Source organism: Canis aureus, chromosome 5 (genome assembly GCF_053574225.1).
Source record: "Canis aureus isolate CA01 chromosome 5, VMU_Caureus_v.1.0, whole genome shotgun sequence".
Lineage (NCBI taxonomy): Eukaryota > Metazoa > Chordata > Mammalia > Carnivora > Canidae > Canis > Canis aureus.
In genome coordinates, this window is record NC_135615.1 from 23,881,669 (window position 1) to 23,905,020 (window position 23,352).

The 23,352-nt window shown below is 44.3% G+C and overlaps 1 protein-coding gene and 1 pseudogene across 2 annotated transcripts; one reads left to right on the plus strand and one right to left on the minus strand.

Moving 5' to 3' along the window:
* The first annotated feature begins 1,826 nt into the window (after positions 1-1,826).
* On the plus strand, positions 1,827-23,352 carry PHYH (phytanoyl-CoA 2-hydroxylase). 2 transcript variants are annotated; one of them, XM_077897186.1, is made up of 9 exons: positions 1,827-2,238; positions 5,559-5,617; positions 7,944-8,054; positions 8,670-8,838; positions 11,809-11,890; positions 13,909-14,090; positions 17,585-17,734; positions 20,389-20,523; positions 23,041-23,352. In XM_077897186.1, exons 1-9 carry the CDS (start codon positions 2,164-2,166, stop codon positions 23,092-23,094), a joined length of 1,017 nt encoding a protein of 338 aa, XP_077753312.1. In that variant the 5' UTR covers positions 1,827-2,163; the 3' UTR covers positions 23,095-23,352. The 2 variants fall into 2 exon arrangements, with proteins under 2 accessions (XP_077753312.1, XP_077753313.1); XM_077897187.1 differs by lacking the exons at positions 1,827-2,238; positions 5,559-5,617 and adding an exon at positions 6,360-6,365.
* On the minus strand, positions 14,760-15,064 carry LOC144313258 (small ribosomal subunit protein eS26 pseudogene; annotated as a pseudogene).

The following is a 23,352-nucleotide window of genomic DNA, read 5'->3' on the forward strand; positions in this document are numbered from 1 at the left end:
TTCAGGGCCTGTGTAGATAAGGGTCTTGACCCCCATATAATTTGCTTTGCCCTGAACTCAAGTTATATTTTCTCCTTCCTAGCAGTACCCACTTTCCACCACACGAGGGCAATAAGGACTCACCTAGTCACCCAGGCCCAGTCCAGGAGCAGCACCTTTTTGGAATCAGAAAGATGGAGATTCTCTTTCCTATACCTGCCAAGGGCCAGATACTTCATTTTTAACTATGATACACAGAAGTGCCTCTCCTGAAAACCCTTGGCAATCCAATCAACGAGTTCAGGATTGGGGGCCTGCCTGTGATGATCAATCTGTGAGAGATGAGGTTAAGAGCTACTGAGGGAAGGATCAGGACATTGCTGTCAATCAAACAGATTTGAGAGTCTGGGTAAGGAGGAATCATGTAAAAATAATAGAGAACCCGAAGGTGAGGTTGAAGGCAAGCCTTGCTCTGGATGCTGACGATTCTCTACCCTGCCTCAGATGAAATAGGCAGCAGCTAACAATTCTGAGTCCTGGCTTGCTTTTCTCCGTGAGGATGGCAGTTCACCACGTTATATAGGCACAGCACTTGAGGGACACCGGGCTGGCTCAGCGGTTGAGCATCTGCCTTCAGCTCAGGGTGTGATCCGAGGTCCAGGGTTTGAGTCCCACAGTGGGCTCCCTGTGAGGAGCCTGCATCTCCCTCTGCCTCTCTCATGTAAAAATAAAAAAAATAATAATAATAATTAAAAAAAAGACATCAGTTAAGAAGTCATAACATGTTTAGGGGTGCCTGAGTGGCTCAGTTGGTTAAGTGTCTGAATCTTTTTTTAAAATATTTTATTTATTTATTCATGAGAGACATACACAGAGAGAGGCAGAGACACAGGCAGAGGGAGAAGCAGGCTCCATGCAGGGAGCCCGACGTGGGACTTGATCCCAGGTCTCCAGGATCACAACTGGGGCACAAGGCGGCACTAAACCGCTGAGCCACCCAGGCTGCTCTGAATCTTTTAAATTAATTAATTAATTAATTAATTAATTAATTAATTAATTAATTTTAAAGCATCGGAATCTTGATTTCAGCTCAGGTCATGATCTCAGGCTCTGCACTCAGCTTAGAGGCCGCCTGTCCTCCTCCTCTGCTCCTCCCCCCTGCTTTCTCTCTCTCTCTCTCTCTCTCTCAAATTAATAAATAAAATCTTTTTAAACAAATGATAACATGCTTCTAAAGTGAGACATTCGTGATGTAACTCTTTAAGACAACGAAACAATGAGAAAAATAAGGAAGAAAAAAACCAATGAGATGCTATGTCGATCATCTGCAGAGACTGGATGGAAAAATTATTACAGAAACAATTTCTAGTTCTTATAGTCATTATGGAAAATAGTATGGAAGGGGAAGAGAAAGGGAAGGGGAAGGGGAGGGGGGAAGGGGAAGGGGAGGGGGGAAGGGAAAGGAAGAAAGGGGCACATGGTGGATCATAGATTGATGTTGTGCTGTTGAGTTCGATCCCCAGGTTGGGAGAAGAGGTTACTTAAAAAATAAACTTAAAAAAAAAAAAGAAAAACAAAAATCATTTCTATTTTTTTTTCATTTCTATTTTTAAAAGAAAATTTAAAATAATACTAGACTGTGGATCACACTAGCTTCACAGAATCATTCTTTCAGGGACTTTTTTTTCTCCTGAATGAGAAGCCAATATGTTTCGGCAACCTCAGACTGGATCCCCAAATTCCTCTTTGGATCAGCACCTTACTTGTATGGGTGAACGACCACGTGAATTGTCAGAGCATCTGCACAGGGAGGGAGGGGCACAGTCACGTGGGATTAAACAGACTGAAAGTCCCAGTTGGGAGCATGGGTCATGTGTTGGCTCATTTCTCCCTGGACGACCTTCACCGGGTTAGAAGCCCTTGAAAAGCACTTGCTCTGCTCTGGGAGGCAGTGAGGATCTCTGCGATCTCGAGGAGCAGGGTGTGCGGGCATCCATCCTCTCCGCCCGGGGCGCCCAGTGCGTGGACCCAGGAGGCCCGGGGCATCTCCGCACCACGCAGAATCCGGGCGCTCCACGCCCTCCTCCAGACCGACGTCCGCTCGTCGCCCCGCCCGCCGCCCGGAACGAGGCCGAGGCCGAGGCCGACGCCCGAGACCCTGCTGAGCCGTCTCCTGTCGCGGCCATGAACCAGCGCCAGGCAGCCGCCCGCCTGCGCGTCGTGCTGGGACACCTCGGCCAGACCTCCGCCAGGACCGGCGTATCCTTTGGGCTGCGGGAGCTCGGGCTGCAGGAGGGGTGGCCTCCAGGGTCCCCTGGGTCGGCGCCCGCGTCCCCGTGATGGTCCCGCCTGTTCCGGGCGCCCGGGGCGGGGGGCAGGGCGGCAGGCAGCAGGGGGCATCCGGCCGCCGGGAGGGCGCGGGCAGTGCGGGCCCCGGGGCTGATGCGCGCCCCCAGCCCCCGGCGTCCGCGCCGTCCCGGGCCCGGGGCCCCGCGCTGCGGGCGGAGAGCAGGCGGCGTGCGCGCAGCTCCCCGGGCCTCTGGCCGCGGCCGCCCGGAGCCCGGGAAAGGCGAAGCACGGGCCCGGCACCGCGCGCGGAGCTGCCCGGGGCGGCCGGGCGGGCGGGCGGGCGGGCGGCAGCGGGACCCTCGGGCCGGGCCGGCCCCCTCCGCGGGGGAGCCCGCTCTGGCCGCGGCCCCGGCGCTCCCCTCCTGCCCGGGACCTGCGTGCGCCGCCCGCCGCCCGCCGCGCCCAGGGGCCCGCGCTCTCCGCGGCCTCGGCCTTCACGAGGGCAGCTCGCAGGCGCCGTGGGCGCCACTGCTGTGGCATCCAGGACACGTCGCTGCAGGACAGGGACACCAAGTTGCCGGATAGAACCGGGTCTCCTGATCCCTCTGGGGGCCACTTCGGGGAGCCTGGGAAACGCTGCGCGCGATTTTCCCTTAAGCCGCGGGACTCGTCTCTGTCCTGCTGTGGGCAGGGTCCTGAAACCTTTCCTACAAATGAGACTGGCTGTTGTAGGATTGCTCTGAGTTCCAAGCCGCGATGCAGCGGTAAACGAAAGTCCAGCCGCCCTCCCACAAGGCTGATGAGGTGATCTCATCCGACGGGCCAGAAAGCAGAAACCCAGGCCAGGGGAGAGGCACACTCTTGACCGAAGCCATTTAACTAAAGCGGTGTGTTCCCGGGACGGGCACCGTCAACAGCAGCTGGAAACTTGCTAGAAAGGCAGATTCCAGGCTCATCTCTGACCCTGGACTCCAAACACCTGGGAGTGGGGCCCAGCCATCTGTTTTCACTTGTTTCGGATACATGCCCAACAGTGAGAAGCACCAACATACTGGGACTAGGGATAACTGGGTCCAGTCTGGTACTGCTGTTAACATTTGATATCATGGGCCCCTGGGTGGCTCAGTCCACGAGGCATCTGATTCTTGGATTCTAGCTCAGCTCTTGATCTCAGGGTTATGAGTTCAGGCCCTACACTCGGCTCTATGCTGGGCAATCAGCCTACTTAAGAAAGAAAGAAAGAAAAATCTGATATTCTGATCCTGCTGGTTCTTGCTTTTTTTTCATCTATGTTTCCTAGAACAGCACTATCCAATCAACTTTCTTTGATGCTGGAAATGTCCTACACCAGCATTGTCCAGTACATGTGGCCATTGAGCACTTGAAATATGGCCAGGGCAGGCTTCATTTTCATTCTCTTTATATTAAATAGACAGACGTGGCCGGAGGTTCTGGTATCGGACAGCTCTGCCAAGATGTTCAATGAATGTGTATGTGGTTAGTGCTCAGAGAGGATCCTGGAAATCCTGTGGCAGTTTCTTCCCAGCCTTAACTGGTCTTAAAGAGATGTGGATTCTGGCACAAAGCAGGGATTTTTTTTTTAAGGCATAAACCATAAGGCTTTTTTAAAATGCAGATATGCATTGAGAAGAAAATAAATATGACTTATAATTCCACCACTCACAGATCATTATCAGTCAGCTTTTTGGTGTGTTTCTTTTCTATGAATTTACATAATTATAGTCATACTGAATGTACAGCTTTTTGCATCTATTTTTTTCATGTTTACTAATATTATGTAGTAAACACCAGAAACATTTGGCTTTATATAATACCCATTTCCACACCATTAAAACATTTTTTAGAGAAAAGCAACTACCACCACCAAAACACACAGTGGTAGGAAGAATTTTGGACTGGAATATTGCTTTCTGGCCACATCTTGCTAGCAGCTGACAAAGGTCATTATCCTCTCTGCCTCAGGGAGAACAAACATTGGCTGGCAGTTCTGTGTCCCTGGCTGTTTCTCTCCTTGACAGTAATACTGTCCCCAGTTACATAAAGACATGACAAAAATAACATGTTTATGAGTAGTGACATTCTGACAGTCACTCCTTAAGCTAAAGAAACAAACAAAAAAATTAAAAGGAAAAAAGGAGGGACACCTGGGTGGCTCAGAGGTTGAGTGCCTCCCTTTGGCCCAGGACGTGATCCTGGAGTCCCAGGATCGAGTCTGGCATCGGGGTCCCTGCATGGAGCCTGCTTCTCCCTCTGCCTGTGTCTCTGCCTCTCTCTCTTGTTTCTCTCATGAATAAATAAATAAAAATCTTTAAAAAAAAAAAAAGAAAACTAGAAAGAATTTCTAGAGTTCCTGGCTCTTTAGGATATTTAAAATTATACTTGATTGTATGGATCACACTTTTCCTGCAGCCAGTGTCTATTTAATAGATATTTTTTAGGGGATCCCTGGGTGGCGCAGCGGTTTGGCGCCTGCCTTTGGCCCAGGGCACGATCCTGGAGACCCGGGATCGAATCCCACATCAGGCTCCCGGTGCATGGAGCCTGCTTCTCCCTCTGCCTGTGTCTCTGCCTCTCTCTCTCTCTCTGTGACTATCATAAAAAAAAAAAAAAAAAAGATATTTTTTAAAAGCCAGCTAAACTGTTTCTCATATTTGCACTGCATTACCAATAAATTCAATAACTCTTGTGAGAAGCACGTTTCTTCTCACTTCTATTTTCTTTTTAAAAAGTTTTATTTATTTGCTTATTTATTTATTTATTCATTCATTTATTTATCCATGAATGACACACAGAGACATAAGCAGAAGAAGATGCAGGTATCCTGATGCAGGACTCGATCCCAGGACCCAAGCCAAAGGCACAACCACTGAGCCACCCAGGTGCTCCTCTCCTCACCTTTAGACATGAACCTTACAATGTTTATTTGTTCAGTTTAGTGGAAGGAATAGTCACATAGAATAGGGAAATCTATGAAGGAAACAGTGATGGCTCAAGTGTGGGCTCAGCCATTCTCTGCTGGGTGACCTTGGACCAGTTACTGAGCCCAGGGGTCCAGGCCACCTGCTCTGGGCAGCTGGAATGCTGATAAAGGTCTTGGGGCTTCCAGCCCCTCCTCAGGACTTTGTGAATTGAAATGATGGAAGCAAGGGCGCATACCTGTCATCAGCTCTGTGTGTCTTCCCGGATGAGGGCTAATCCAGGGCCAACTGTGGGTTCCAGAAAATGCTGACTCTGAAATTTAATTTTATTTTCCTTAATTCATATCGTAGGTAGCTTACTCCACTTCGGGAGCTGTGTCTCCAAACAGCTTCCATCCTCCACAATTCCAGTAAGTAGATCCAATTGTCATTAAAAACCATAAGATATATATATATATATATATATATATATATATATATATATATATACAGCTTTTTCTAGTGGGAATTAAGATATAAAATACAACATATCATGTTGCCTGGTGAATTTATTACACAGGGGGTGCGGCACCTGGGTGGCTCAGTGGGTTAAGTGTCCAACTCTTGATTTCTGCTCAGGTCATGGTCTCGGGATGGTGGGATGGAGCCCCATGGAGGGCTCTGTGCTCAGCAGGGAGTCTGCTTGCCCCTTTCCCTCTGCTCCTCACCCTGTCCCACCTGTCCTCCCTTCCTCCATCCCTAAAGAGAATAAATAAAATTAAAAAAAATATTCATTATAGAAATCTTCTGTTGCCAGGACTTGTTCTAATTAAACCCAGGGAAAATGTTGAAGACCTTGACTTTAAATTTTTTTAAAGATTTTTTATTTATTTATTCATGAGACACAGAGAGAGAGAGAGGCAGAGACACAGGCAGAGGGAGAAGCAGGCTCCATGCAGGGAGCCTGATGCGGGACTCAATCCAGCGTCTCCAGGATCACGCCCCAAGCCAAAGGCAGATTCTCAGTCACTAAGCCACCCAGGCATCCCATAAAATAAAATTTGAAATATAAAATCTATTGGATTTGTTTCCCACCAAAAAGCCATAACATATTCCTTACAGAACAAATTAGAAAATCAGAGAAATAAAAGGAATTTTAAAAAATCATCCACAATTCCACTACATAAAGGCAATCAAATAATGTGTTTTTTTTATAATTTCTTTTCATTTTTTTCAAGTAGTGTCTTAGTTTTGCATAAATATAACTATATTTTACTATTATAAGCACTGTCCATGCTATTAAGTTCATTTTTTTTTAAAGATTTATTTAATTAAGAGAGAGAAAGCACGAGGGATAGCGACTGAGAGGAGGGACAGAGGGAGAGAATCTCAAGTAGACTCCCCACTGAGCCCGTAGCACCTCGTGGGGCTCAATCTCAGGACCCGTGAAATCATGACCTGATGGGAAATTACCAGTTGGCACTTAACTGGCTAAGCCACCCCAGGGTATATGCTCTTCACTTTTTTTTTTTTTTTTAATTTTTAATTTTAATTTTTATTTTTTATGATAGTCACAGAGAGAGAGAGAGACAGAGACAGAGACACAGGCACAGGGAGAAGCAGGCTCCATGCACTGGGAGCCCGATGTGGGATTCGATCCCGGGTCTCCAGGATCGCGCCCTGGGCCAAAGGCAGGCGCCAAACCGCTGCGCCACCCAGGGATCCCTGCTCTTCACTTTAATGCCTGAGTACTACCTATCCCGTTGAACAGATATAAGTAATTAATTATTCTTCTGTTTTTTTTTGACAGTAGTTAATGTTTTGGATTTAAACCTTTTTTTTTTTTTTTAAAGATTGTATTTATTTATTCTTGAGAGACACAGAGAGAGAAGCAGAGACATAGGCAGAGGGAGAAGCAGACTCTCTGTAGGGTGCCTGATGCAGGACTTGATCCCAGGACCCCAGGATCACGACCTGAGCCAAACAAAGACAGATGCTCAACCACTGAGCCACCCAGGTGCCCCTAAACGTTTTTTAAATAAATGTTCAGAAAAAAATAAAAATAATAAATAAATAAATAAATAAATAAATAAATAAATGTTCAGATTAGAGGTGCCTGGCTGGCTCAGTTTGAAGAGCATGTGACCCCTGATCTCGGGGTCATGAGTTAGAAGTCCATGATGGGTATAGAGAATACTAAAAAAAATAAACAAACTTAAAAAAAAAAAACCCTATGACTTTTTTTTTTTAAGATTTATTTATTTATTTATTTATTTATTTATTTATTTATGATAGACACACAGAGGGAGGCAGAGACATAGGCAGAGGGAGAAGCAGGCTCCATGCCAGGAGCCCGAGGCGGGACTGGATCCCAGGACTCCAGGATCACGCCTTGGGCTAAAGGCAGGCGCCAAACTGCTGAGCCACACAGGGATCCCTGACCTTTTTTTTTTTTTTTTTTTTTTTAATTTATTTATGATAGTCACAGAGAGAGAAAGAGAGGCAGAGAGAAGCAGGCTCCATGCACCGGGAGCCCCACGTGGGATTCGATCCCGGGTCTCCAGGATTGCGCCCTAGGCCAAAGGCAGGCGCCAAACCGCTGCGCCACCCAGGGATCCCTCACATTATTTTCTTAAAGTAAATAAAAAATACAAATGCTGGGTGGATGAGTAGTAGAAACATTTCTCAGGATCTTGATACAGAGTGTTGGGTTGTGATTTTTCGGTTGGACTTATTTGAAATTTATCTTTTCTTTAGGTATACTCAGCATAATGCTGTTCTAAGCCTAGAACAGAGAAAATTTTATGAAGAAAATGGGTTTCTTGTCATTAAAAGTTTGGTGTCTGATGCTGACATTCAACGCTTTAGGTACAGTAACCTTTCGTTATTTTACAGAAATATGTTGTATGTTTGCAATGGGAACATGGGTAAGAGTAGCGTGTGCATGTTCAGATATTTTTCAGGGACTGGTTCCTTGGGAAGTGGTTGGGAACATAAAGGGCTGGCTTTAATCTTAGCCCTTCTACTAAATGTTATGTGCCCTGGGGCAACTTACTTTCCATGCCTCTCCTTTCTCATCTGTAAAATGGGGATAGTAGTACTGAGCCCTAGTGTTGTTGTGAGGACTGAATAAAGTAAAAGACGCACAGAGTGCTTCCAACCGGGCCTGGGCCATGGAATGGAGGAGAGAAGTATTTGCCATTGTTACTCAGATGCAACCAAATCACAGATTTTCCCCACTATTTTCTTAGGCTAAGGAAGCTGTGAGTTCTCACAGTGAATTCTGGCCTCACAGTGAGGAGGCAGGGGCTTGTGAGCTGGCCATTTCCTCCTCCCCATGCTCAGAGCTGCTCAGCCTGGCCTGGAGGTCAACTTGGTGCAGAGACACCATCTCCTCAATCTTTGTGGATCTTTCCACAGAACTGGCCAGGCAGGTGCCTGGAGCCTGCAGTAATGACATCATCTGCCGATTTCATTTCCTAGGGACCAGTTTGAAAGGATCTGCAGAGGGGAGGTGAAACCAGAACAAATGATGATAATGAGAGATGTGTCCATTGCAAAATCAGAATATATTCCAAGTGAAAGGATGATTTCAAAGATCCAAGACTTCCAAGAAGACAAGGAACTCTTCAGATACTGCACTCTCCCTGAGGTTGGAGAACCTTCCTGTGTTTTCTTTGTTTTTAGGTTAACAGGCTAATCATGATGAGCCTCCAGGGTTCCCAGCTTTTGTGTAACACGGGAACAAACTGGTTGTCACTGTGTGTTGTCCACTTATAATAGATCTGACATCTTCCCATGTGACTTATATATTATCACTTGTGTATCTATATCTATATCATACTTGCAAACTTCTGCATAGCATCCCATTGTATCAATGTACCACAGTTTATGAACCATTTATTTCAAATGCTTTTAGTTTTATTTTTATTATTTTTTAAAGATTTTACTTATTTATTCATGAGAGACATAGAGAGAGAGGCAGAGACATAGGCAGAGGGAGAAGCAGACTCCTCACACAGAGCCCGATGCCGGATCTGATACCTGGACTGTGATCACACCTTGAGCCAAAGGCAGAGGCTCAACCGCTGAGTCACCCTAGTGTCCTGGTTGTGTGTGGAGATTACTTAAAATTTAAAAAATTCTTTAAACAAATGATAAAAAGAAAAGAATATTTTCCTGCCTGTACAGAGAAGACTGTACAGGCAGGCCACCTATCATGTCCAGCCCCTTGCGTTGGGGACAAAGGGGGACATGGCCCCTGAATCATCTATTCTTCCCAACCTCAAGTCTTGCAACGGAAATGGAACTTGTGAGCATCGATCAAGGAAGAAAAGCTTGAAGTTAGAGGCAACTTGCATTAGATGAATCACGATGAGGCCTCCAGGGTTCCCACTGTTCTCAAATGTGCACCATGCACGTGCTGGTTCATGCAATGATTTTTAGGAGGTGGGGATGATATAGTAGTTGGGTATTTATTTCAGTGTGTATTGGAAAAAGTAACCAGCGCATCTTACCTATGACTTCAGGAATATTATTAATCAGGATAAGACATGATTTAATTTAGGGAAATTATTGGCTAATATTGGGTAGTTCTGTCACATATGCTAGAAATGGTAAAATGGCTCTTGAGTCACTGAAGTTTAGAAAATACTGGTAGGAGATGCTGGGATGGCCTGGCTGGGTGGAGCATGTGAGTCATGAGCTCAAGCCCCACGTTGGGATAGAGATTATTTTAAAAAAAGTGATGCCTGGGTGACTCAGCAGTTGAGTGTCTGCCTTTGGCTCAGGGCACGGTCCCGGAGTCCCGGGATCAGATCCTGCTTTGGGCTCCCTGCATGGAGCCTGCTCCTCCCTCTTCCTATGTCTCTGCCTCTCTCTGTAAATAAATAAAATCTTAAAAAACAAACAAACAAACAAACAAAAAAACAGGAAAAGAAAATACTTGCCTAAGGGAATCCTAAAAGTTTATACCCTTTACAAAAAAAAACAAGTATGAGGCCTAACTCCTAGGATTTTAGTACCATTCGAGTGTTTCATGTTCAAGTTGCCAATATTCCTTATACATGAGATAAAATAGTGAGGAAAGCAGTAGAAGAGGCCTCATTTTTAGAGTCAGACAGAATTGGAGATGGAATATCATCCATTTCAATTGGCTCTGCCAACTTGGGCAATTTATCTGCAAGCTAATGATTCTTTAAAGCATCATTAATTCCAGGGGGCAGAGCAGCCCAGGTGGCTTGGCAGTTTGGCACCGCCTTCGGCCCAGGGTGTGGTCCCAGGGTCCCGGGATTGAGTCCCTCATCGGGCTCCATGGAGCCTGCTTCTCCCTCTGCCTGTGTCTCTGCCTCTGTGTGTGAGTGTGTGTGTGTCTCTCATGAATAAATGAATGACATCTTTTAAAAAAAAATTCCAGGGGCATTACTTTTCAGGGATCGTTGTGAGACGTAAGTGGCTGACACATTAAGCCCCTGGCAGGTGGTAGGCATGCAAAGCTGAGTGCTTTCCTCCCTAGTGGGTTAGGTGTAAGGAGGGAGCACACCCGCTGCCAGACCCCAGTCCAAATTCAGCAAACACACACATACCTCCCATCCCCCCACGCCCCCCACGAGCTCTCATTGCACCTTGCTGTCAAGCACCAGTGCCCATGTTATTATTTAACATCCTTCCAACAGAATATAGATGCCATGGGAGGAGGGACCTGCTCATCTCACTCCCCTGCTGCGTGTCCTTTTCTATCACTGTCTGGTTTGTAGCCCTCAGTGAAGAGCTGTGGAAAGGGAGGTGGCCTGACTGTGAAGTGTCCCCCTGTTGCTGTTCTTTTGTCTCCTGGGCTCTGCATGGCAGTTACACGTGTGTTGGGGCCTCTCATCCCTTCATTTTTTTTCTTTCTTTTTTTTTCTTTTAAGATTTTATTTATTTATTCATGATGCGCGCACACACACACAAAGGCAGAGACATAGGCTGAGGGAGAAGCAGATTCTTTGCAGGGAGCCCAATGGGGGATTTGATCCCAGGACCCCAGCATCACACCCTGAGCTGAAGGTAGGCGCTCAATCTGTGAGCCAGCCAGGTGCCCCTGACGGTCCCTTCTTATGAAGAATCTCCATGAGGGAAAGAGAAAGGTGTCCTCTCCCTGGGCATCTATGGACAGTTTCAGTTGAAAGAAGGGTATTCCTGTCCTTCCCAGTCGAAAGCTGAGAGAAACTCATCCCATTCTCATAGAAAAAGTGATTCAGTTTCCAACTGGCTTGAAAGAGCCTGCTTAATTGAGTGTTGCAGATTTCCAGTGCTGACTTTTTCATTCTTTGTTTGCAATGTTGTGACATACCAACAGTTTTTTAAAAATATGTATTCTTGGTAGGGAGGGGCAGAGGGAGAGAAACACAAGTAGACTCACCACTGAACAATTAGTCCAACCTAGCCCATGATATTATGACCCTGGGATCATGACCTGAGCTGAAATCAGGAGTCGGATGCTTAACCAGCTGAGTCACCCAGGGACTTCTACCAAGTGTTTTGTTATACATTGACATCCTGGCTCTTGTACAGATAACTGTACTTTATACCATGGGCCTATTTATTTGATTTCTCATGAAACTTTTTTCTTCTTTTCTCTTAGATTCTGAAATATGTGGAGTGCTTCACTGGACCCAATATTATGGCCATGCATACAATGCTGATAAACAAACCACCAGATTCCGGTAAAGGGCTCTTATTTCAAAGAGGAAAAAAAAAACCCAGGAAGTTTCAAACGTTCCAACTATAGCTGTGTGTATAACTGCTAAACTTTGGGTTTTTTTTTTAAGATTTATTTATTTATTCATGATAGACACACAGATAGAGGCAGAGACACAGGAGGAGGGAGAAGCAGGCTCCATGCCGGGAACCCGATGCGGGACCCGATCCCGGGACTCCAGGACCCCGCCCTGGGCCAAAGGCAGGCGCTAAACCACTGAGCCACCCAGGGATCCCCAACTGTTAAACTTTGATAAATAAATATTTATATACTTTTATTCATGTCTCAAAACAGCACACATAATAGTGAAGTAGAATAGTTATTTCAGATATATTTTTTAAAGATTTTATTTATTTATTCATGAGAGAGAGAGAGGGATCCCTGGGTGGCTCAGTGGTTTGGTGCCTGCCTTTGGCCCAGGGCGTGATCCTGGAGTCCCGGGATCGAGTCCCACGTTGGGCTCCCTGCATGGAGCCTGCTTCTCCCCCTGCCCGTGTCTCTGCCTCTCTCTCTCTCTCTCTCTCTCTCTCTCTCTGTGTCTATCATGAATAAATAAATAAATCTTTTTTTTTTTTTTTTTTTTTTAAAGAAAGGCAGAGAGAGAAGCAGGCTCTATGCAGGGAACCCAACATGATATTATAATAGCAACCATCAGTTGCTATTATTATAACCATTACCTCTAAGCTTTGTTAACCATTCTCACCTATGATAGCATGAATTCTGCTTTCCTGATTGAAGACATTATTATTACTAACAAAATTAAAACTATATTTATAAATCACAAACTACAGTTGCTTTTAAAAATTCCTTGTGCTTGCTCAAATGTAGCTCCTAAGATCTCATTACCAAAGAAAGTGATTTGAGAGTTAAAACCCAGGAATGTGTACTTTAAAAAGATTTTGTGAAGCCCAATGTGAGACTTGAACTCATGACCCTGAGATCAAGCCTTGAGCTGAAATCAAGAGTCAAATGCCTAACTGACTGAGCCAACCAGGTGCACCAAGGAATCTGCATTTTTTAAAAAAGATTTTACTTATTTATTCATGAGAGACACAGAGAGAGAGAGAGAGAGAGAGAAAGACAGAGACAGAGACACAGGCAGAGGGAGATGCAGGGAGCCTGATGTGGGATTCGATAGTGGGACTCCAGGATCACACCCTGGGTGCGAGGGCAGGCGCCAAACCGCTGAGCCACCCAGGGATCCCCGGAATCTGCACTTTTGAAGCCACCCCAGCTCTTGGGCCATGCTGAGAAATTCTGCTCTACCTGTAATAAACTGATCCTTCAAAATTCTTTATCCTTTCCCACTTTTTCTGGAGAAAAAGAGCCAGGAGAACTTTATTTGACAGGCCTGTAGCTTAATTAACATCACCAAATCTTTCCTACTCTGGATGTCTTGTTTAGAGACGTCGGGTTGGGGATGGGGGAGCACCAGATTCAGAGTGGAAAATAGGGAGAAACATAAAAATGGCTGAGAGATCTCTGACTCTCCACAGTGATTGTATGCCAAGTGCATCTCATTCTGTGATGTACTTTTTGGAGACCTTTTATTAATTTAGTTAACTGATATTTTTTGTATCAGCCACTTAGAAGGCTGACTGGGAACCAACAATTTGGTTACTCTCTTCAATTACTCAAACTTTTTTTTTTTTTTTTTGAATACTAGGTTCTATGCCCAAACCACAATTACAAAGGAATAAAACACAAAAGAATTCATGACATGAAAAAAAAAAAAAAAGGATTCATGACATGTATGAATTGCTAGTGAATGCTGTGTGTCAGTACGTCCTCGGCTCCCAGGAACCCAGAAAAAAAGTAGAGGATCTGGAGTCGCCCTGTGGATTTGATATTCAAATTTGATGCTTAGCTCTCTGGACTGATTTTCTGTAATGTTGTTTCACTTCTTTGGGTTTTGTAGGTTTTGCAGGCAAAAGAGATGAAATCTGAGATGCGAGTGTGTGTTAACAGCAGGATCTGTTTCAGGCAAGAAGACATCCCGCCATCCCTTGCATCAGGATCTGCTCTACTTCCCCTTCAGGCCCAGCAATAAAATTGTCTGTGCTTGGACAGCCATGGAGCACATCGACAGGAACAATGGCTGCCTGTGTGTGCTTCCAGGCACACACAAAGGCCCTCTGAAGCCACACGATTATCCCCAATGGGAGGTATGTCTCGTTAGAGGAGGAATCTTACCTTTTTATGTCGTTGTTTTCTTTTAAGATTTTATTTATTTGTTTGAGAGAGAAAGAGCACAAGCACGTGGGAGAGGAGTCGGGGAGAGACAGAGGGGAAGGGGAAGGGGCAAGCAGACTCTGCTGAGTCAGATAAGTGGCTTGAACTTCGCACCCTGAGATCATGACTGGAGTTGGCATCAAGACTTGGACCCCCAACTGACTGAAACATCCAGGCGCCCCTAGAGGAGAAATCTTAACCAGAATATATGTATTTTTAAAGTATAATCGCCATTTATTTTTTTTCTGGAGAACACTTTTTCTTCAGTTGTTAAGGACCTAGCTCCTTGAGAGTAAGGCTGGAGGACAGAGAGGCTTGGATGGAGGTTTAATGAGACAAGAAGGATACGGAAAATTACAATGAAGCAGATCTGGACTCAAAACAGAGCCACACAGGGGCACCTAGTGGCTCAGTGGTTGAGCATCTCCCTTTGGATCAGGGCGTGACCCTGGAGTCCTGGAATCGAGTTCCGCATCGGACACCCGCAGGGAGTCTGCTTCTCCCTTTGCCTGTGTCTCTGCCTCTCTCATGAATAAATAAAATATTAAACACACACACACACAATAAAATTAACATGTTGGGGAAAAAAAGGACTTAGCTCCTTACGTGGGCTTCGGTGAAGGTTGTAGGACAGCACCTGCAGGTCTAAATTGGGGTGGGGGTGTTTGGTCCTTCCATGCTTCACAAGAGCGATTCCTGACTACCTGCAGTGAATGGCACAACTCATACAATAATGTACTTTCACATACAGCTTGGGAAGCACATAGGCCTCCACTATGTTCAGAAGAATGAACTTCTTAATGACCTTGTCCTTGGGCACACAATGGGCGCAGTTGGTGTAGCAGATAGGCTGCATGTGGCCACGGCCTTTTTTGGCACGACCATTATTTGTTCTTTTCTTAGCCATCTTGGGCACGGGACCAAGAGCCAGAATATTTTTTGTTTTGATTTCAATCAGTATCCATAAAGAGCTTTAACATTGAGATGGCATTTCCTTCGTAATAAAACATCGTTATAGGATTTGGAATTAGAATCAAGGAAGATTCAAGGATGTCAGGTAAAATAACCATTTTTCCTTCATGAAGTGTTGGAAAGCTGATCAGTGTAGGGAGCTTTGGTAGGTGCTGTATAGGATCTGAGATTATCAAGCCTAATTGCAGAAGTAAGACAAACACTTGCAATACCACAATCCAACGTCAAGTGCCAAGTACTTGTTACGCACCCTTCATGAATGCATTATATAACAGGAAGTTAGTACTTGACTCTGGGGAAGCATGAGTAGTATTCCATTGCATGACTGTTGCATGGTGTATGGATAGAGCTAGTGATGTTGGAAGAGTACAGAAAGCTTTTGAGCCCATGAATGGTGAGATCAAATTCGTTCTTCAAGAATGATAATCTAGAGGCCTAGAGAAGAATATACTGGAGGTGAGAGTCCAGAGGCAGAGAAACCAGAGAGGAGGTGATAAGTGTTTTAGGTATGAGACAATAAGGTCTTGAAACCCCATAATGATGGTCAGAATGGGAAGAGCATGGGTTGTTAAGGCAGGAAGAATGAATGTGGTTTGTAGGAAATAAAGAATATGGCTTTCAGGCCTCTGTCTCATTAGTTAGATTCTTGCACTGAAGATTAGTGCCAAAGAAAATATTGGAGTCTGGATTCTGATATAAAATCTGAAACTAAAAAAAAAAAAAAAAGTCTGAAACTATAAGATTCATCAATTAAATTGAGGTTTAGGGAAAGTTTGATGCGGACAACAGAAGTGGGCTGTGGCTGACTTAAGGCAAGGGGAGTGTTTTGGAGGGTAGCAGGTATCTGCTGAGTCCATGGAAAGGCTGGCTAGCTCGGATGAACAGGAAAGTGGAGGTCACGTTCAGTGGGAACTGAACCTGGTGGGAGCAACTGAACCTTGACCATAACCAGTGCCTTCCATCCTCTGCTCAGATCCAAAGTGACCACAGAGGAAGGTCAGATTGACTTAGATCATGTATCCACCCTGGCCAGGAGAGAAGTGCACTGGATCAAAGCCCCAGTGAAGTCCAGCAGGAAAGCAGTCCTTTCCCCAGGAGAATGTGGCATAACCTCAGGAAGAGGAATGTGATGCCGTCCTCCCCCCATAACCATTACTTAATGTAATAACTGATTTTGAAATAGTTATTTAAAAAAACACAATGTTTTCCTTTTTTTTTTTTTTTTTTAAAGAACTTATTTATTCATGAGAGACGCACAGAGAGAGAGACAGAGGCAGAGACACAGGCAGAGGAAGAAGCACGCTCCATGCAGGGAGCCCAATGTGGAACTCGATCCTGGAACTCCAGGACCACGCCTTGGGCCAAAGGCAGGCGCTAAACCGCTGGGCCATCGAGGGATCCCCAAAGTTTTTCTTCTTAATTATGGATGTGACATCAGTGCTTTCTGAGCTGAGAAAAATAGAGATTTACTCTCTGCTGGTTTGGGAGAACAGTTTGCTTCTTAGAGGTACTCTTGAGTTATAGAAGAATGGTTCAGGCAAAGTTCTAGGTGAGGAGAATATCATACTGGGAAAGACAGGTAACTTAGGCTTGCTCATTTAACCCTTTTTGGTGGAAATCTTAGTCAAATATATTCCTTTTTGAGTCTGCCTAGAAGAATGCACTATTCCAGACTTCTTGCAGTTTCTGGTTATTCTAAGAGCCTCTCTCTTGCAAAGGGCCATTGTGTAATCTAGGAAGACTGAAGATTTCAGGAGAAAACCAAGTGCATTACAGCAGCACTATTACCACCAATGCCTGCCTGAGAGTAATCCGGCTTTTATAAAATAAAGTGTCAGATGTAATTTTTTCCATTCCCAGAGGGCCGTCATCTTTCCTCTGGGCTCCTCTGGGCTCACGTTGGTATCATACTGGGAAAGAGAGGATCCCTGGGTGGCTCAGTGATTTAGTGCCTGCCTTTGGACTAAGCAGGGCCTGACCCTGGGGTCCCGGGATCGAGACCCACATCGGGCTCCCTACATGGAGCCTGCTTCTTCCTCTGCCTGGGTCTCTGCCTCTCTCTGTGTCTCTCATGATTAAATAAGTAAAATCTTTACAAAAATATATCATCCTGGGAAACGATGATTATACATTCAGGCTTGAAAGGCGACTTCCATGTTAACTACAAAATGCAACGTTGATCTAGATCCTCATTTATAATTCAGTTATGAAGGGTAAGAAGAAATTTCAGCATCTTCCTTTGCCTCCCTAAATCCATGATTTTAATATCATAATGTGACTTTCACAGCCACACATCTGAGAAGCTTTTGTATATTTGCAGTACCTGTTAAGAATCTATTTATCTTTTTCTCTTGGAAGAACTTAGGAAACCTTTGCTTTTCCTAATGAGTCATTGATAAAATTTTTAGTCATTGAGTTCCTCAAATACAGAGTTGGGTTCTCTTATGTGTTCTAGGGGGGCGTGAACTTAATGTTCTATGGGATCCAGGACTATGATGAAAAAACCCCCCGCATGCACCTTGTGATGGAGAAGGGAGACACCGTTTTCTTTCATCCTTTGCTCATCCACGGATCAGGCTGGAACAGAACTCAAGGATACCGCAAGGTATGCATTACATCACCGTGCTTTCCAAAGACGAATAGGTTAGAAGCAAAAATGTCAAGATATGTGAAACTTTATGAGATTTGTGATGTTTAACTAAACTGCTCTTGCTCTGGGGCAGCACCGGTGGCACAGCTGTTTAGCGCCGCCTGCAGCCTGGGGTGTGATCCTGGAGTCCCAGGATCGAGTTCCACGTCAGGCTCCCTGCATGGAGCCTGCTTCTCCCTCTGCCTGTGTGTCTGCCTCTCTCTCTCTCTCTCTCTCTCTCTCTCTCTCTCTCAATAAATAAATAAATAAATAAATAAATAAATAAATCTTAAAAAAAATAAAAATAAACTGCTCTTGCTCTGGTTTATTTACCAGGGAATATATTTGATACCTCATGCTTTTTTGCTAAGTTATCAGTAGGAGGCCATGAGACCTCAGTTTCCCAATCCTACTGATCCTGAATTAGGAACATTCATAGAATTGCTTCAGAGAAAGAACATACTTGGTAGCCCACAGCCTGTGCTTTTGGAGACAGAAACAATGGCTGATGTACTAAAATCTTAAAATGGGAAATGGATAAAGGAACCATTTATGACGGCAGTTTATAATAGCTTTGATATTGAATTGGCTGCCCAGAAATAAGATTTAGCAGTGATTCATGTTTTTTGCCCCTTAGCTATGAATATATTAAAAACCTATTGATTTCATTGCTTACATTAAGATTTGACAAATTTCCCATATTCCCAGATTTCTCTCTTCTCAAATATTTAGCAGATCTCACAGCACTGTGGACTGACATTACCCACATTACATGGCTCTTATTACGATATATTGGGGTTTTTTGGGGTTGAGTGAAGCGTGCCAGTTTGTCACACCAACACACCAATTGTCTCCCTAGGTGCAGGGTAGGCTACCAGGTTTCATCTTCCGTTCATTCATATTTCCACCAGGTCAACAGGGCCAGGATGAGGGTGAGGCAAGAAAGCCCTCTCCTCCAGGGAAAATATAACGGGGTTAGGAGGATGGTGCTAAAAAACCTCAACAATCAAGTTAAATGATAGTTTAAGGCAGTATTTAGAAAATCAAAATCAATGCAAAAAATATCTGTGATGAACACAATGCCAAAAATTTTTTAATGCCAAAATTTTAAATACTTATATTTAAATACTTATAGTTTAAATACTTATATTTATACTTTAAATACTTATATTAGTTTCTTAGATCAGACTCCCCACCAGCATGACCCTCAGAACTGTACAAGCAGGGGTACAGCCACAAGGACATAAATAATGTGAATGTTTTCGGGATTCATGAATTTGGGCCTTTTATCATGTATCCTTGGTGTCAAAATTCAATTTGATATGAAAATGGAATTTTATGTGTATGTGTGTGTAAAAACAGGATGCTAAGACAAATAGTCTGAAAGTCTGTATGAGTTAGAAAATTATATTACTTTTTTTTTTGAAAGATTTTATTTATTTATTCATGAGAGACACAGAGAGAGAGAGAGAAGCTTAGACACAGGCAGAGGGACAAGCAGGCTCCATGCAGGGAGCCTGATGTGGGACTTGATCCCAGGTCTCCAGGATCACGCCCTGGGCTGAAGGCGGGGGCGCTGAACCGCTGAGCCACCCAGGGATCCCCTTATATTACTATCTATATGATCAGGATTATAAACTGTGTAGGATAACTACATACCGAAAGATCTCATGTCAAAACCTGAAAATATAGTATACAGTGATTCCTGTATGAAACTAAAAGGTAAATAATAAGAAAACCAAGTAATGTGAATGATAATATCCTAACTTTGCAATTTTCAACTACTTTATTTGAAAAAAGATGGACCCTTACAAAAAAAGACTTAAAAACACATATAGGTAATGTACTTATCCCCTCTGGCCTCAGGTGTCACTACTCCTTGGTGTGTGTGGGGGCTTCCATGGGAAATGGAGTTTGTGACTCCACTGTCTAGAAATTTCATGTTGTGAGCAAAGCAGGCAGCTCTTCTGAGAAGTGAGGTCACCTCAAGAGAACTAACATGCGACTAGGAAAGTGAGTTTTAAGTTTATCTGCTGATAACCTTTTTAAGAATGGGGAGAACCAAGTAACCTCCTCTTACCTTCAGAAGGAAACAAGATGAGTGCCGTATATGAATGCTATTGGACTTCAAATGTTCTTTTGATTTGACAGGAGTGGGTGTGTATATTATTTTCCTTCGCAAGGTATTTTGTGTGTTTTTTTCTTGATCTTTAGACATTAAAATAACAAAGCACCACAAACTCAGCTGAGTAACTAACTTCTGTGACTAAGAAGAGGATGAAGAACCCTGGAACCCATTCCTGTTTAGGACTCGAGGACATGCACTCGCTAGATAAATCACATGTTAAAAATTAAAGTCCTCTTACTCTTGTCATTATGTTCTCTGCCCATTTTGAAAACAAGTATCCCAGGGAGTTTAAAACCTCTTGGAATTTCTCAGTCAGCCTTTAGCTGTACCTGGGGGGAGATAAGATATTGAACCCCAAAGAGACTAATCCAAGACACGATGGAACATTCTGGAAATCAAATGCTAGTGAACTAGCTGATGTTCTAAAAGAAGTCTTTCTGTTTGGTTGTTGCTGTTAACAGATATTTTTCTCCCCCAATATTAATCATTTCACCCTGTACAGGCAATTTCCTGCCATTTCGCCAGTGCTGACTGCCACTACATCGATGTGAAAGGCACCAGTCAAGATGTCACTGAGAGGGATATTGTAGGGATTGGACATAAATTATATGGAATTCCGAAAGACACCAGCCTGAAGGTATGTTTGGGTGAGATGACAGGTTAAACTTCTTTTCTCCTTCAGATACTTGATAATTCTCATATCTGGTTTACTTTTAAAGGATATTATTTATTCACTTGAGGGAGAGAGAGAATATGAATGTGGGGGGTAAGGACCGAGGGGAGGGTGAAGCAGAGTCTACTCTGAGCAGGGAGCCTATTGATGAGCATAATTCCAGGACCTTGAGAAAAAAGGGTAGACCCTTAATTGAGTCACCCAGGCACTCTAGCTACCTGGTTTAATTTGGAAGCATAATGTGCATTGTTTAGAGCACCGTGCAGAAGCCTTGCTGAGATCCACTGAGAATTTCAGCTAATACTTGCTTCCCCCACGTGGGGCACCTGAGCATCCCAGACTTCTTTATGTCTTTTGGCCGCCCTGTGCTGTGTAGGCTATCCTGTTCCAGGACCGGCAGGTAGGAAAGGAAACAGATCTGGAGGAGAGCAAGTGAGCAACAAAAGCCACCTTCTGAATGCACATAAGGAAAGTTAAAGGTTTGGGATGTTACCCATAGGCCTCCCTTAATTTCTCTACAACAGAGTATTTACATATATGCAGATCCAATAACTGTCCCAGAAGCAATTCTCAAGCAGGTTTCTGGGTGGGTCAGTTAGCATCTGGGGTTCCACGGAGCTGATGGCAGAAACCACTGATGCTTATCAAGAGGGGACATGAGACATTATTTCATATGCTTTGCTACTTAATACACAACACTTGTAAAGTAGTTGCGTGTAGCTAGTGGGCATTCAGTGCTGCTGATGATCCCCAGACAAATTACAGTCAAGCCAAAGAAATAGACATATTTGCCTGGTAGACAAAGACATTTTAGCCTCCGAACCAAGAGGCTGATCCTATGTTTCAATTTGCAGGAATCACCAATATATGTTTTCCTAGGGGGTGACAGGACCTCCACGTAGACTGAATGTAATGATAACTCGGCCCCTCTAGTACTGTGAAGAGTACCGCACACCAGCACTACGCTACTGGGCCACTGGGAATCACCTTCTGAAAGTCATTCCCAGCTGAAGAATCTTACTTCCCCCTTGGCCCCTTCTCCCTTTAGAACCTATGAATCTATCCCATATCAGAAGAGGCTCTCATTTCACATTTGCCGATGGTGGGAAGTCTTGTCCTTCTCTCTTTGCCCAGTTTTTATTTTTTATTTTATTTTATTTTTTTAAAAGATTTATTTATGTATTTGTTCATGAGAGAGAGAGAGAGGCAGAGACACAGGCAGAGGGAGAAGCAGGCTCCATGCACCGGAAGCCCGATGTGGGACTCGATCCTGGGTCTCCAGGATCGCGCCCTGGGCCAAAGGCAGGTGCTAAACCGCTGCGCCACCCAGGGATCCCCTACCCAGTTTTTAAAACGCTTTTTTGAAGGCATCCTATTTTGTCAAGTGGGGCTTCCGGGCTACACACTGATTCTTGCAGCAGGAAAAAAAAGCATATATTGGTTGGCAGATTGTCAGGGTTGTAAATGAATGAACTGCCTCCAGTATTTATTTCAATTATTTGAGAGAGAGAGAGAGAGAACGTGAGCAGGAGGTGGGGGTACGGGCAGAAGGAGAGGGAGGGAATCTCCAGCAGATTCCCCACTGAGCCAGGACCCCAACACGGAGTCCATCCCACCACCCTGAGATGAGTTGGGCTCTTAACTGACTGAGCAACCCAGGTGCCCCTCCCTCCCCGCTCTTAAGGAAAAAATGAAAAGTCCAAGAGGCTACCAGAAGTGATGCAGGTGACAGAGCTACATTTCAGAGTCAGGTTGAATTCTGAAATTAAGCATTCCACCAGACCTTGCTGCCTGTCAAAAATAAACAAGAAACCAGAAAGCTTGTTGAATCAAAAGTCTGTTGTTTGATTAAGAATAAAGCAGTAATACCAAATCAACCCAATACCAAATCATGACCTGATTTTCACTGAGGAGCAGATCACTCTAGATGAGGCAGCGAGTGGCTAAAGGAAACCCAGACAAGGAGTACAGGTCTTCTTGACCAAACAGCATGCTAAGCCTGTTGTGGACACCTGTAGTCAACAGGAGCACCAATTGGCACAGGCTGACTGGCGTCTGGCTCTCTCAGTTTGTTCAATGCGATTTTATTTTATTTTGCTTTATTTTATTTTAAAGATTTTATTTATTTATTCATGAGAGACACAGAGAGGTGGAGACATAGAGAGAGATGCACGGTCCCTTTGGGGTACCTGATGAGGGACTTCATCCCATTCCCAGGATCATTACCTGAGACAAAGGCAGATGCTAAACCACTGGGCACCTTGGCACCCCTGTTCAACATGATTTTAGATCGTAAAATCTAAATTAGATTGTACTGACAAGTAAATTATTGGGAGTCTTAGAATATGGTTTATTTACTGATTGGATCATTGTGGAGAATTTTTCTATTTAACTATTGGTAGATGCTAGAAATCTACCTTGTCTTATGCTGAGCACATTCCCAGTGTTCCACGGACTCACTGTATTTGGCTTTATTTCCAGGAGGTGTCTAGATATCGAGCCCGGCTGGTGAAAGGAAGAAGGATCAACCTTTGAAGTAGCTGCCTCCTGGAGCTCTTTGAGACAAAAACCAAAAGGAATCAAGATGCCTGTGGAACATGTTTTATTAATGAGCTGTCCTAATCTTTCCTGTCACTTGTTATGAAGATCACAACGCACTTACAGGGAACTTTATGGGATTTGGTTAGCTCTGGGTGAGGGGCTGTTGCTTTAATGGATGAACAGGTGTAACAGTGGCCTATTACTGTCGTCAGGAATACTACTTTGCACCTAATAAAGGTCACTGATGTCTAA